The 12,704-nt window shown below is 47.9% G+C and overlaps 1 protein-coding gene across 1 annotated transcript in view; it reads right to left on the reverse strand.

Moving 5' to 3' along the window:
• The window catches only part of LOC107192217 (POU domain, class 2, transcription factor 1-like), a 121,334-nt gene that overhangs the window by 12,760 nt on the left and 95,870 nt on the right, over positions 1-12,704 (reverse strand). Inside the window, exon 4 of the mRNA XM_015581427.1 lies at positions 11,688-11,744. Within this exon, the coding sequence (XP_015436913.1) occupies positions 11,688-11,744 (57 nt within the window). The remainder of the gene's footprint in view (positions 1-11,687; positions 11,745-12,704) is intronic.

A 12,704-nucleotide genomic window follows, 5' to 3' on the forward strand; every position in this document is an offset into this window, starting at 1 on the left:
GTGACAAGTATAAAGTCAACATTTATATGATAAATTTAAAACACGAGCTCAAGCACTAGTTTCTCGAAAGAAAATATACCCTAAGCAATTATTACGGTCACAAGGTCTCCGACGAAAACTGAGTAGGGAAACTATGTATATGAACAATTGTCTATAATTATGTATGACGTAATAACAGGGATCTATGCCGGATGAACGTAGAAATTTCGGGAAAAACAGTTTCTTAATTAAAGCCGATGGAGCGTTCGTCGTCCAATTTATTCCGGCCCCTGGGGCCACAAAGGAAACTCGGGTGATCCATGGGCTATCGATCTCTAGGAAATTCGATGATCGGTCTAACCCCCCAAATTAAGCTCCAGGTAAGGCAACGAGATTCTGCTCCTGGACACATGGTGCTGCCATTAGCCGCGGTTGCAACCGGTGAAAACGAAATATTCCGGGACCCAGGCGTGGGTCGGGACAGATGTATGGTAGGCTTTCGGAGTAAATAGTCGGGCCGGATAACAGGGCCTTCGGGGGGCCCGTGATCGTCATCGTCGTCATCGACAGCTACCGTTATAAATGAAACCGAACCCGCGTATATATATATATATATATATGTATATTGGTATGTATGTATACACGCGAGAGGCACGTGCTCCTTGGAAAGAAACACGGGAGTCTGTTCACGGATGCAGATGAGCCGTATGTCCATGCGGTGGATAACGGTGGCAGGAAGGTGCTGCGCAACGTGTGTCGAAGAGATGCAGATGGCTCGTGAAAACACGAGCACCTTAGGCTACGAAGAACGTGTGTACAACGGAGAATTGGAAGAATGTTCGGGACTTTTAACATAGGGGAAATGTGTCTGAAACGTGTAAAACAATTGCTTAAAGCGATATAAAGATTGCATGAAATTTCCTATTTTTTGTTTTAGGAAGAAATAGTGACCCATGTCATGCTGTCGAAGTTAAAGAAAATACCTTGATTGTCTTGCAATAAAATAATTTAATTAGAACTAGATAATAAATGACTTTATTTTAAGATAAAACAGAATAGAGGTTGTTTGTCGACGGAGTCTAATGCCAGAAAGAAATTACAGGAAGCGTGAAGATTACGATGGGGCTAACGGAGGAGCAGTGAAATGCAATTAAGGGGTTGAAAATTCCGTTGCGGTCGTCGAGACGACAAGAAAAATGGTTCGATGGAACGAAGGGCGAGCGGTCCGCCGCGGTCACGTTCTCCGTAAATTTCCGATAAGGAAATGAGACTATGCATATAAAAGAGAGGGTTTCCGCGAGGGAGTTTCACATTGGCACTTCGGGTCCATTCGGAGCCGGCAGCTCCCTCCCCAGCTGCCCATGGCTGGCAGTGATGTATGGCACGGTGGACCTGCACGCGTTGACCACTATCGACGATCTTCTGTTTCGCAACTTTACGGTAGTCAATTTCGAAAGGTGCTAAGTTTCTTGGGAGAATCCTTCGATGCTTCGTAATAGTAATCATAGTGGTATGAAATCAGTTTTAATTCTTCACTTATGCTTTGTTTAATGTACACTCACCTTAACTCAATAACTGAGAATGTTCATGAAGACTACAATGAAGTATAAAAATTATATACTTGATCATAAAAAGGTACAGAGAAGAAGTGAGAATATCTCATTTTTAAAAGCTATAACAATTAACATAAGATTGATATTAATGGTATTACGGAAGGATCGATATTAATATACGAAGGATAAGTTATTAATGGTATTTCGGTACTTTCAGCGTTCTTCTGAACGTTATATACCCAGACCCGCCACGAACTCCTGAGGGCGGTTGCACGACGATGGAGGAAAGCGACTGACCCCGACGAGAACGTGGCCGGAGGGATATGGATGTGGTGAGATTATTTGAATATCCCATATTTAAGATTCGTCCGGCGTAGTACGGGGCAGTGATTGCCGACTTGGCAGGCCGATCACGTGGCCGGCACGTCATACGCGTCAAACCGACCCCCCCCCCCCCATGGAAACCACCCCTATTGCGCCTAAGGCCGCCAGAGTTCTGCCGAACACTTTACAGTCTATTTTCACGCTGTACTGACCCCGATGTATGCGACTTTCTTAACATATTCGCCAGATATTGGCTGGTCTCCCCCGGCACGTGCTCACCGATTCCGTTCGATATTCATTCCCGTAGCGAGGGCCACGGGTTCATCGCGACGTCGATGACTGACTACGTAGAAAATAAAACTACTTGAGCAGTACTTAAGGGGTTGAAAGAAATTTTCAAATTATTCCCTCCCTTATTTACGAATTTTGTTGAATTAAATAATGTTGTTTAAAATTCCGATTACAAGTTAAACTGTAAAAAATCAACGAAAGACGATGATATACCCAGTGGTCGATCGGTTCGATAGATTCACCAGTCGGCCCATATAAAGCTTCCCTTTTTAAAATTATGACGAGCACCTGACATGCGTAATGGGGTTGGCTCCTATTTTATGCGTGTCACCGCCCCCACAGTGTTTTCACGGGACGTCGAGCACCCCATCCTGGATTTCAGGCGTGGGCTACTCGCGAGACAGCCACTGCCGCCCCGATGGGGAGGGACACCTAACCGAGTTAAATAACGCTACATTAGCGAGCTTCGTCGATACGGGGGACTCTGTCCGAGTGTGAAATACCCTCAGGCTTATCAGGCCGCAGCAGAGCTTTTTTTATTAGCTTCCAACTGATCTGTTCGCCAGCCATTGGTTCTCTCGTCCCTCGAGCGTGCCCCCACGAAGAGTAAATTCTACGGGATATGAGAAGCCATATACTTTCCGGAAGGACGCGTTTAATCGAGCTTGGAATATAATGAGGACGACGAAGAGTATCCGTGTATTCCTTGCAATAACCACTCCTTAAGAAATCCATAGTTAACAAAGTGACTGGTAAAAAGGAAGAAGGATTTTATTGAGAAAACTACTTGGCTACATTGAACCTATCAATGAAAATGTTAGGAAACGTTGGTTAAAAGTTTTTTACAAATATCTTGGAAACTAGGGTCGACCAACGTTTTCGTGAAAGGAAAAGGGTGTTCAGAATGTTGATTTCTACAACATATTAAAAAACCATCGAAATTGACAAGGAAGTAGTTCTTCGACAACGTAGTCAATATTTTGTTGTTTATAAATTCTGTAGTATGATTTTCGAGCAAAGTTTCAGCGGTCACGAACCGAGTCAACGAGATGAATATCCAGCTGGTTTCAGGAGGATCGGAGACAGAGACCGATAATAGATTTAATTACTCCCTTGGAGGGCCCCCAGTTCCTCGACGAGGAGAACGGCCGTAGCTAGCTCGTAGCGCAACTCCGTATCACGGCGAAGCCACACGTAACGAACGACGCCGTTTTACCTGGGCCCCCGTCGTCCTTTGTCCTTCTGGCACAATTACCGTCGTCTAGACGCGGGGCTACGTTTCTCCGCGAAATGACAATTACATAGCGCTGAGATCGTCTCGTCGACCATTTCTTCCCTCGAAACGACCCAGGGCTCTCGTCCCTCCGAGGAACGCCTTTGCCAAGTGGAGCTTTCTTTCGTTCTGACCACACCGAATGGCGAAACTTTCGAATAGGCTAATTACATAACAATATCTTGAAGAAATTCAATTCCACGAATACCACCCCATCTTTTTCGTTCGTGCTTTAAATCGAACTTCGGGAAGTCAACGTTCGTAGTGGTCCTCGTAAGCTCACGATTATCGATCCTTCGACGATCCCAAGAAAAGTTTGAATAAGACTTACGAGATTCTAGACTCTTATAGGAGAATCTACGAGCTATAAGGATCCGAGATATTTCCCCCTTCCATTTCTCGTCTACCCTTCCGCTCTTCGAGACAGCACCCTTTTTCTTTCTCAACGCTCTCTGTCCATTGTTATCGGCGCTCTCTCACCCTTCTTTCCTCCTCCCTTCTTCCTTTCACGGTTCTGGCTTAATGGCAGACTGGACTATCGGGTTTCTGCACAAGCGTAAAGAATTTTGGAGGAAAACTACGCAAGGGATTCTCTGCTCCGACCTCCGTTTCTCTCATTCAGCTACGTTCCGATGCAGAAACTGTTATTTTCATACCACTTTTTTTAACTCGTTCGATGAACACAATCGAAGAAATAAATTTTGCCGAGTGAAATTGTAACGTCGAACCACCCATGAAGAACGTGTGAAATGATCGTCGTAACGGAAGGCAATGTGACGGTAGGGTCGCAGGAACGAAGAAAAAAAACTCTGACTACTCATCAGCCTGTTGCGGGGCCACCCTCACGGAACCAGTTCCGGGCTGGTGTATAAAAAATCAGGAGGGTTGCACCCCTTGGAACGCGACGTGTTTCGTCGATGGTAGATAACCGGTTACGCTAATTGATTAAAACAAGCGATCAGGAAACGGAGCTGGAAGCGACGAAAGGGGTTGCGCGAACTGTTGTTTGGGGGTTGACGAATGAGGTTTAAACGTTTGTTCGATCCAAGCACTGGATAAGAAATTTAACCTAAAACATTAATTACCGAAGAGAAAATGATCGAAACCAAGGAAAATGGTTCCCCCACCAGTTTCTATTTATCGTCTGCTGTTCGAATAAAATTACGTCCGTGTTTCCACGGTTTGGAAAATCGTTAGAGCGAATGAAAAGGAAATCCAGGAGAGGGACACGAACGGACAATGAGTGAGATAGATAGAGAGGAGAAGAAGAGAGAGAAAGAGGGCGTGTGCACGGGGACACGCGGTACCGACAGCGGGGGCGTTCGACAATTTATCGTCTTCATTTGGCCACGTCCATATTTATTGCGTCGTTACGAACAATATGGCGCCTATTAAGCGAAATACGGGCCCCGCCGTTGGTAACTGTGGAATCGAATTAATACCGGGGCTGCCCCGTGCGCGCCACCAACCGCCGTCCTGTCCGATAATAAGCTTAATAAATATTGATTGTTTAATTAATGTATAATCGTCGCGTGGGACAACCGCGCACGCGCACTATCGGCAGTCGATTGGTCCGCCCACGTTTGCGAGCGCCACGAATTTATTAGCGACTACTCTCCGCCGTGGATCGGAAGGGCGAACGGTGCCCGAACGGTTTTTGCGCGGGAACTTTCGACGTTTTTAATTGCCTGCCGGAACCAGGGGCCCTTTGAAGGCTGGCGAGGCGTCGCGTGGGCGCGACTCTGCCTTCCTTTCTTTCTTCGTGGCGGCTCGACGCGGTTTATAAATCTTCCTCCCGTCGACAAGTGACTAGTTCTATGTACAGTTTAAAGACCACCGTGGTCGCGACGGAACTTTTGGAACGGATCGAATCCCTTTAAAATTCGCTGGAGGACATTTTCATACAAGTCCTTCTCGCGAATCATTGATTTTCCGATGATCTTCTGGTATCGAAGTAATCGAGAGAAGCGTTCGACGATCGAAACAATCGCGTGTAACTGCGAACGACGTCTCTAATTCGACAGTCTGATTATAATTACACGTTCCCGAAACAATTGGCGAATCGTGGCGCGAATGGGGGAACTATCTCGTCGGTAAGAAGGGAACGTCGAAAAACGTAATCGCCTTCTGTGGGAACGTTCGTCGCCCATTAATGGAATCACCAATTGCAGAGTTATTGGTTTAATTGCTAATTGCCAGTATCATCTTCCCTCTCTGTGTTTGCGTGGAGTGGGTCAGATGAATGGCGCCGACACCCATCAGCCGATCGACGCCATTTTCATAACTTCTCGCCCGTTTTCCCCGGTTCGACCATCGGATTCACAGTTTCTTTTCTCTTTCGAATTTTCGCGGTCGACGTAATTGATCCCTTTTAATCGACACAGTCTCGGTCCCGACGCATCCTAGCGAACGTCTTGCCTTCCTTTTCGTCTGGACAGAGGACGGTGGGTGGGGGAGGAGGGGAGGGAGGAATCGCGGCAAGAAAGAGGAACGGAAGTCGTCCTCGGGGGCCCCCGTGAGAAATATGTCGAAGAAAGAAAACGTCTTCGAGGCTTGTTGGTCCGTTCCCCTCGTTCGCGGCGCTTCTCGTTTTCTTCGGGGCCGCTTCTCCCCCGTGTTCTCTCCATCATTCCGAGAAACCGCCGGTATACTCGTTTTCATTTCCCCTTACGCGATTTGCCCAGGCGGCCCCGACGCGGACTTAGGTGTCTCTTCTGTGCATGCAACTATAGTTCTCGCGTGCAGACTACGAGGAATGGTTTTGTTAGTTTTTTTATGGTCGAACGAGGAAGAACCATCGATCACCCTGTATGCATAGAAGAATGAGTTAAACGATATTGTTTGTTTCTTCTCGAAAAAGCTTCGATAAAGAGGATGTAAAATTAATTTTCAACGATAACTTGCATGACCCTGACCGAAACGAAGTTCCTATTTTAGAGATTCGAGCGATCCATCCTTTTAATAGAGCAAGGAACGAGAAGAATCCTCGAAGGGTGCACGAGCGGAACGGGGCAGTCGAGCATAGGGATGGAAAACCGCGGTCAGCACTCGGGCGAATCAGCATATTCCGTTTACGGGACACCGGCGCGGCGTTAGGTCGCCGATAAAAATCGGGAAATCCCTGGAAAAGCCTTCGCCACGGAATTTGAATTTGCTCTCGGCCAGGTCAGAGCACAGGGGCGTGAATCCTGTCTGGCCAGGAAGGGAGGTTCGTCAACATTCAAAAGCAGTCTCCGAGTTGTCACCCCCCGAGCCGAATAACAAAGTGTAGCAGGCTGGTTGGCTGGTGGAAACGCTCGTTAACGGGCTCTGCGAGACCCGTTCCCGGTTCACGTAACCCCTTTTTACCGAACCGATCTTTCTCGGCACAGGCTGATCGATGTTCTCGGAAACGGGGCGTCGAAGAGAATGAGACGTTTCGTTGATTGCAGGGTGGAAGGTTACGACGGTAGGCACGTATTTAACCCCTTCGCATCGGAGGGCGAGATATCTCGCCACGTGATTTCGTTCATGATATGCTTTGGACGAAATATCTTGCAACGCAATGTCTCATGCTATGTACGAAATATCTCGCGACACAAAATCGTTCATGCGACGCTGTGTACGGAATACCTCGCATGCCTTTTTATTACAACATTTTTTATATCTGTCTGAATTCTATTCTTATAATTGTTATATCTTGCCGTAACGTTTTGAACTAAATATTGTAAAAATCGGTCCTCACCCGTATGAATTAAATTAAATTAAATTAAATAAACGAAAATCACGTGGCGAGATATCTCGTCCTCCAATGCGAAGGGGTTAATGCTCGTGGCGAACAGACGTGTCGGTTGAACAGAGAAATATCGATCGAAATTTTTATTTAGTTATTTAATGTAAATAAGTCAGCATAAAAAATAGTTGTATGGTATCAGTGCGTGGCGTCGTCGAGGTTGAACGACGCAAGATCGGAGGTTTAAGCTTAACGGGAATCGAGCGATACGCGGTAAGGCTTTTTGCGACTAAGCGAGAGCGGGCTTTTCCAGGGACGGCGCTACAAGAACCGGACGTTCTGGATTGCCCGAGTGTGAATGGAAGTTCTCGCGGGTGGGGTGGTCGAGGACGAAGAGCCGTTTCGGCATTCAATAGACGGTCTTCCATGGTGAACCACGGTACCCGCGGACGATTTGAATAACAAAATCACCAGGAAGACGTATTATCCTCGTCCCCCCGTGGCCGTGCGACCGTGGCGACTTCGTGCGAGTTTATCGCGGGAGTCGTTTGCATTCCAAGCGAAACCGATCCCCTCACCCCCCTCCCCAACTTCGCCCATTGCCAGGATGCTCAAGATTTCCATGCTCGTCGACGGCTGATCTCGTCCTTGGGCCGTGATTCCGAATCAAATTTCCGAGGAATCATCGACCAGCAACGTATGCGTTGCTCCAATTCCGAGAAACTGATCTCTCGATTTGCATCCTCATTTCCGTTCGCGTTCTGCCGGCTGGAGTACTCGATGTTACAGACCGAGTTCAAGAAAACTCGACTGACTCGAGGATTGAAGTATACAGTATTGTAAGGAGGATAGACTATCCTACCTAACACCCTGTGTTTCTGAGGCCAGAAGCCACGATTTTTCGATTATCGCGATATTATTAAGAGGCGGTGGAAGATCGAGAGAAAGAGAAGATGTAAAAAAAAAAAACAGGACAAAGAACGAAGAAAATATCGTCGGGAGTTTACATTACAAAGTATGATGAGGGACTTGGCCGTTCTCCGTTCGAGAGATCTCCATGAAGCCCCGCGTTAAAAGAATCTCTGGTCTGACCATATCGGTCGAACAGGTGTGCCTGTACGACGCAGGAATAAACGATTAGCGATTCGATTAGCATCCGCGGATCATATCGATCGCGGCTACTTGAATTCCGAATGATACCGAGGGGGGAGGCTCTCGTTCTTTCGAGAAAACGATTTCGCAATCGGCTCTGCATCGCGACGTCGATTCACGAGAAGAACGGACCGCATTTAATTATCGGCAATTCGACGGTGGATGCAACGAGGAGTCAATTAACGCTGCATTTTCCTATCCGAGAATCCTGTTAGTGTCCTTGCCTACTCTCGCAAGAAGTTGACATGATGCTGAATATATATTTCCATCGTGAAACACAACTATCGCATAATTACATTCAATGCGAACGAGCCAGGCAGGTTGTAAAATATTCAACCCTTATTCCTTGATCTCTCCATTATCCACCCTTTTACATTCCAATTCGAAGACTTCGGATGTACCCTATGCCACCTGCCGTTACGAAGTTATACCTGCAGTTCCATTCTATTTCGTCGAACGAAAGAGAAATCGGCCGAAGAGTAGCAGCAGCTAACTAACATCGGGAAGAAAGGGTGAAGAGGATAGAGACCGATCGAAGAAGGGGGGGAATGAGAGGAAAAGAAATGGAGCGGGTGACCGGTGGTGGCGCTAGGCGATCGGAAGTGTGTCAAATTACAGAGGTCCGTGATATTAATGACTCCTAATGACATGGGCCTCCCTCTCACCCACCCCTTCCACCCGTTGGTCCCAATCTCCCACCGGACCCCGTTCCTCGACTCCCCACCAATTCGACGTCTGATTTTCTCCTACAGGCTTCCCTCGAACCTCCAAGGTTGGGCCCCACTCTTTCGTCGTTCCCCTTCCATCCCACCCTCGCCCTGTCGGTCGTTGCTGGCCGGTGCACCGGATCCGATTCACGGAATCGGCATTAAAAATACAATTACTAATTGACGAAGGGCTAATAGCAATAAGACAAACAATGGGGGCTAAATGCTATAAAGTAAAACACAGGTCGGCTCCCCGTCCTTTCCCCCGTTGTTCCCACTCCCGCCCTCCCCCGTCGATCGTTCGCTCCTTCTCGGTTTCGCCCCTCGTCTTTTGCGGTCTGTAGATACACAGAGAGACGCCGAGGAGGTTCGCAGGATGTTCCGTAGGAAGAGTCTTCTCTTGCTTAGTTACGACCGGTTCAGGATTTCCGAGAGTCCGGTCCAAGAGCCGATTTTTTGCGGGTCCACCGGAGCTTTGTTAGCATCCCTCCCCCCTCCTCTTCGTGATACTTATTTTTCCACCGAGGGACACACGCTTTTGATCCGCGCCGTACCCAAAAGGATTCTCGCGGATCGGATCAGAGGGCTCAAAGTCGAGTCGAACAAACGATGGCGTGTTGAAGAAATACGATTATGTAATCATCGTAGGGATTATAAAATTCTTTTACAAACTTGTCCAGCGCTCCCGGATTATTACCAGGCTCTAGTTCACCAACCCCACGGTTGTTTTTTCTTCCTAGAAGTCACGGGATACACGCACTTGTGCCGTCAACCGTACACATCGCGATGGATCTCAAACGGTTGGCCGCTGATCCGCTCGTTAATGTCCAGGCGTCTCGGACATTACGGTCTCCTCGACGTTGGATCCCCCGACGTGTTACATTCTGCGACACGTGACAGATCAGGAGAGTGGTGCGCGCAGTTACAGCACCGATTTCCAGAACGGTCAGCAGAATTGTAAAGCACAGAGAGAGAGAGAGAGAGAGAGAAAGAGGGTCGTTAGTTCTCACGCGAGCCTAAATTATCCGACGGAATGTTCTCTCCCTTTCTCCGTGGTCGTCGCCTGTCGGTCGTCTGTCGCGTGAGAGAAGCCCCAGTCCTGCGATGGGGCGTATCACCGGCGATAAAAATCCGACAGAAATTTTCTCACAATTGGTGGGTAAAATTTTCTGTAGGGATTCGAAAAGGGCCGCCTCGGGGTGCGGCGACGTCTTCATCGGTGAAGACTCTTCACTGAAGAGGACGATTCTATGTTTCTCTCTGCGCGCGTGGTTTTACGATCTCCGGACGCAAAAATCATGGCGGCCCCCGGAGTGGGGCAAGGTCGGCGGATAATGCCCCAAGTTAAAAGGCCGCGGTTATACACCGCGAAAGAATTCTCTCTCCAAGGCAAATGACAAACCGCCGCGCGGAGCCGGGTAGGCGGTACTCTCGAGCCAAGTGTAATTGGTTTTATGACATATTTTACGTGGAAAAAGATTAACCCCCTCCCCCTCCCCTTGGTGGAAGGAGGATCCACGCGGAACCACTGCAGGATGCGGCGACGCGGAGCGAACAGACTAGCGTTCCGTGGATTTTGCTGGAGGGAATATTTTAACCCCCCTCCCCAGTTTACGGAATATCATGGGGGATCTTGTTCTTGGAAAAACTGCTCGATCGTGATTACGGTCTGTACGGATATCTTAATTAAAAGACTCGAGAACAGTCCATCCTTGACCGAAACGACTGAATAAGGGGATCGTATGTATGCAATCATTTTGAATGACTTAACACTGGTAGGTACTATTAAACCAGAGATGGGCAAATTCCATTATCTAGATAAAGAGTTTCGAATAACGAATAAAGGATCGAAAAAAAAAGTATTTCAACATTTTTAATTGTCGTCGCTGAAAGCTGACGTTTCGCTTTCATTATTTATATAAGTATTGCAACATCTTTACTGAAGTAGAGATGTTAGTAAATAAAATGGTAAATTGTATGCTTATCGCATTCCATGTTATTATATTCGTCGGAATGTCCATTTTACAAACGATACGGTGGGTCAGTGTATCGAATGAATCGTCAAAACTAACGATACCGTGTACCCTGTTCAGAACTATCCACTTCTATCCTAGCAGCGACAGAGAAAAAACACGAGCTGTATCGGTACGGACGAGCCACAGGTTCCGACTTCTCGTGGCCGATTAATAAAATCCCCGTGGCGCGCGCTGCCCCCCTCTCCCGCCCCCCAGTTTCTTTGCCGTCTGAAAATTTCTCAATCAGTCCTTTCCTTTCCCGACGATTTTCTGCGGCGGCCGGTCGCGCACAATATAGGCTCATCGTTGCAATTAAACGTTGCCCGGTTACCGGTCCGGGCGTACCGAGCAAAAAGGAGGCTAAGAAATAACGACGCGGATTTATAATGCCGATACTTCGCCTTTCGCTCAAGTCCGCCGTGTCGTATTATTCGTTTGTGAAATTTATGTTCCTGCCATCGGCGAAGGTTAAGCCCTTCTGGTACGTTAATCGTATCGACATGGAAAGAGAGAGACCGATCGGGACCAGATAGAGAGAGAGAGAGAAAGAGAAAGGAAGAGAGAACGAGGAGATCAGAGGGTTCGTGGTAGCGAGAGAAAGGGAAAAGAAGAGAGGAAGAGAAGTACACCAACGCGAGCGCGGGACGACAGACGGGACGATGAAACTCTGTGCAAACTCACCTTGTATGGATTCCGGCGAGGCTGGCTCCTTATCGATTCGGCCGAGCGCGTCGCTGGCTGCAACAAAAAGTGCAACGGGGCCTCGTTAGTGACGTCGCGGTTATAAAACCCGAGCCCGGGAAACTTAGCCTTTCATTTCTTTTTTTTTTTTATTCCTCGTAAAAATGATAGACGACGAGACACCGAAAAGAATTTTACCCCCCTCCCCCCCCGCCCCTGATCGGATCGATGTTCCCTTGGACATTATCTTCCCTGTATCTGACGTTATAACGATGGACAGCGACGACCTGGACGCTCTTGATTCCGAGCCACGTCCTTCGAATCGTCGATTGCTTCGAAAAACTTTCGAAGATTGGCCCGTTCAATGATACCGGTTATTTCAACTATTCCCCGTATTCTTAGCTCCCTCGTAATACACAACTGAAACTAACCCGTTCTTCGACAGTGAAATTAATCGGTATACGTCAAACGGATAATCTCTAACCCCGATCTCCTCCGAAATTCACCGATTCCCCGAATCGACCGAACTGGAGGCAGCCCCTATATAATTTCGAGAAACTCGTTGCCCACATCCTGCAGTAGCCTGATTAAACCAGGGGTGGGGGACAGGGAGTGAATGAGATCCGGCAGATAGCGTTGGGACACCCTTGAGAGTCCGTTATCAATCAGTCTGGAATTATGCTAAAACGCGAGCAATCATCGCGACACATGGCGGCCCGTCCGCCCAGCTTCTCCCCATCCCCCTTGTGCTTGCAATATCACTATTCCCTGGTAAATAGGGTGAAACGAGAGTATCTCCTACGATCGATATTCAAATAATCTATTTGAACTCCCTCGTGGTCACATGGTGCCGGAAAGAAGATGGTGGTAATTCGGTGCCAAGATGACCACTATATGTCACGGGGGGGGCGGGGGTAGCAGTGGAACGCGGAGACCGTTCCAGGGTGGCCGAGGGCGGTCACCTACTACCCCCTGGGGGGTCGCAACTCACCCCTGAAACGACTGTATTCAGATAAT

The sequence above is a fragment of the Dufourea novaeangliae genome, unplaced genomic scaffold (genome assembly GCF_001272555.1).
Source record: "Dufourea novaeangliae isolate 0120121106 unplaced genomic scaffold, ASM127255v1 scaffold299, whole genome shotgun sequence".
NCBI classification, from domain to species: Eukaryota; Metazoa; Arthropoda; class Insecta; order Hymenoptera; family Halictidae; genus Dufourea; species Dufourea novaeangliae.